General features: G+C 51.4%; 1 gene segment (V, D, J or C); it reads right to left on the minus strand.

The window, feature by feature from the left end:
- Window positions 1–1814: 1814 nt before the first annotated feature.
- LOC113409041 lies at window positions 1815–2323 on the minus strand. The segment is given in 2 exon segments: window positions 1815–2179; window positions 2278–2323. Coding segments are annotated over 2 exon segments (411 nt in total).
- Between the last annotated feature and the right edge of the window lie 602 nt (window positions 2324–2925).

The following is a 2925-nucleotide window of genomic DNA, read 5'->3' on the forward strand; positions in this document are numbered from 1 at the left end:
CTTGCTCAATTTATTCTACTTTTTCTACAGCAAGTTACAGTGGATCAGCATATTTGATGGGGGAGAAATGAAGTAACAGCTGCCCAAATTGAGCTTGAGCACTCCTGAATTTTGACGGTGTTCAAATCTGGAAGGCAGGTGCTAGATTCCCTTTCTGAATATTGGCTATATCTGGAAAGGAAAAGTCAATTTCTGCTTCCATGGCTCAGAAGTGGAAATCCTCCTACGTGCCTGGTACTGTATCTAAAGCTGCCCAGGTCCTAGTAGAGCCTGCCCTCCCTTACTTTTCATTTTGAATTCTAGTGGGATCCACATACCTCCCTTGCTAGGCTTCAGATAGAGAGGGGCACTGTCCATTTAGTCCCCCCAATTCCTTCTTTGGGGGCTGCAAGGTGAGGTCACACCAGTATCCCTAATCCAGTCTGGGGATGTCTTCTGAAGGGGACATCTGGGGCAAAGCCTTCTACTCCTTGGGCTGGGCACACTTGTCCCCCACTCACAGTGCCACCCCCTTCTAGCAGCCACCTCTCCATCCACAGCAAGCTGCAGCATGGCTTAGTTACCTCACTCCCTCCCCCTCCCTTTCCTGTTGGTAGTGGCCAAGGGAATGCTGGGAAATGTAGTTCTTTCCCTGATCCAGGGTTGGCTCTATAGGCAGGGAGCTAGGCAAGGAACTCCCAGGGTCCCGTGGGTTCTCCGCTTCTGCAGCAGGCCCCCAAGCAAAAAAAGGATGGCCCGAATGCCAGCCCCTGCAAATGTGCTGCCTCAAGCACCTGCTTGCTTTGCTGGTGCCTAGAGCCGGTCCTGACAAAGGGGGAGAATTCATCTGGGCTCCAGAATTGAAATCTCAGCTTGTCTCTACCTGCAGAGAATTAGCCATGGTGCATATGTACATAGGACCATAGTGACGGCCATATGGGGTTAGACCCAAGTTCCATCTAGTCCAATATCATCTTTCGGACAGTGTTTTGTCACAGATGCTTCAGAGGAAAGTGTAAGAGACCCTGCAGGGGGCAGTGTGGGGTAATCTGCCTTCCACATTAGATCTCATCCTGATGTCCAATAGTGAGAGATTGGCTTAAACCCTGAAGCACCGGGTTTAACATCCCTTTCAAATATATGTTGTGATGAGTTATGATAACTCTGGGTATTCTTGAGATCCGTATAAATGTCCTGTCTTTTGAAGTCACAATTTGTGACAGGAGCCCTGCCTCTCATTCCGTGAAAGCCGGAGATGAAGGATTACACTGTGGTTAAACCACTGAATTGGAAATGGAGAGAGCAGAATTCCTGTCCTCAGTCTGGCACAGGCTGCCTGTTTGGGCAAACCAGTTAATCACTCCGTGCCTCAGTTTCCCCACCTGCAACATGGTGGATACTGATGCTTTGCTACCTCTCAAGGGTGTTGTGAGGGTAAAATGTATTCATGATTGTGAGGTGTTGAGATGTGAGGAACATGGATCTGGACATCAGGCCCTGAAATAAGGGTTAAGCACGGCAGAAGTATGGTCACTCCTCTTCAGTGTGCCCCCAATGGTGGCATCGTTAAAGGGGCATTGCCTGGGCCAGAATACCACAGATGATGTTTTCGCAGAGCGGGCTGTTTGGAGGGAGAGGGAAGGGAGGTGGAGCGGCCCTGAAAAATGTATTATTCTCTGGATGTAAATATCTAAATATTGTTTGGTATTCTGCTAAATTAATGGACAGAAAGAAAACATCAATGCAATTGATTTCTTCCTTTGTCTGGTTTCTTGTTGTTGAGGTAATTGTGGTTTATAGCCCTCAACCGCCCCCAAGGGCTGAATACGTTGTTTTCAATCTACAGCGGGAGGTTTTTGCATGAGTATAAATTCATTTCCCCTCACTGTGTGTCTCGCACAGTAATACCGGGCGGTGTCCTCGGGTTTCAGGCCGGTCATTTGGAGATACACCGTGTTGACGGAGTTGTCCCGGGAAATGGTGAATCGCCCTTGAACAGCCGGCGAATAATGTTGCGTGGATCCAGTCGGTTTGCTAACCAGAGCCACCCATTCCAGTCCCTTCCCTGGAGCCTGTCGGACCCATTCCATCTGGTAGTCGCTGAAGGTGAAGCCGGAGGCTTTGCAGGAGAGGCGGAGAGAGTCTCCGGGCTTTTTCACATCCCCTCCGGACTCCACCAGCTGCACCTGGGACCAGACACCTGAGAATAAACACATGTTAATAATCATATCAATGCTAGTTTCAAAGAGACAAAATTCCTCTGCATCCCCAGTGTACTTAGAGAGAGAGAGAAAATACCTTCCAAAGCTGCCACAATCAAAACTAAATGGAGCCAAAGCCTCATTTTCCCTGGTGCTGGAGGGGAAAGTTCTCAGGGGACTGGCTGGTCACTGCACAGACCCAGGGGCTGCGGATTGTGTCTCCGGGTGTAGCCTGGGCAGGGAGAGGCACAGATTTAAACAGGAAACTGTCTCCCTCATTTGCATGCCCCCGCGTTATAAGAGACACACACTCCTGCTGCCAGGGATCTGACTGACTTGCCCTAGGGCTCCGGGTGCGGGAGTCAGACTGTCCCGGCCTGTGTGTCTGTGCAGCGCCGGGCACAGGGCGCTGGGTCCTCCTGACACTTTCGGACCCCTGGGAGGAATGACCAGCTCCCTTTGGTGACTGTATTTCCTCACCCAGGAACTGAGGGCCTGGCTATTGTGAGGTGATATTGGGGATTGGGGGGACTGAGCTCTGGAGCCCCGTTCCACGCGCACAGGGGCCATGCAACGTCCGGTCAGGGGGGTCAGTGTCTGGGGAGGGGTTGTGTCCCAGGGATCCATTGGGCTGGGCCACCCGCTGGAGAGGGAAGATTTCCTGTGGCGCTGGGAGGGATTTGGGGGACGGAAGCCCCTTTCCCTTCCCGGCAGTGACCGGCTACATTGAAATGATCCATGACAC

This window comes from Terrapene carolina, unplaced genomic scaffold (genome assembly GCF_002925995.2).
Source record: "Terrapene carolina triunguis isolate 2854851 unplaced genomic scaffold, T_m_triunguis-2.0 Scaffold28641, whole genome shotgun sequence".
Lineage (NCBI taxonomy): Eukaryota > Metazoa > Chordata > Testudines > Emydidae > Terrapene > Terrapene triunguis.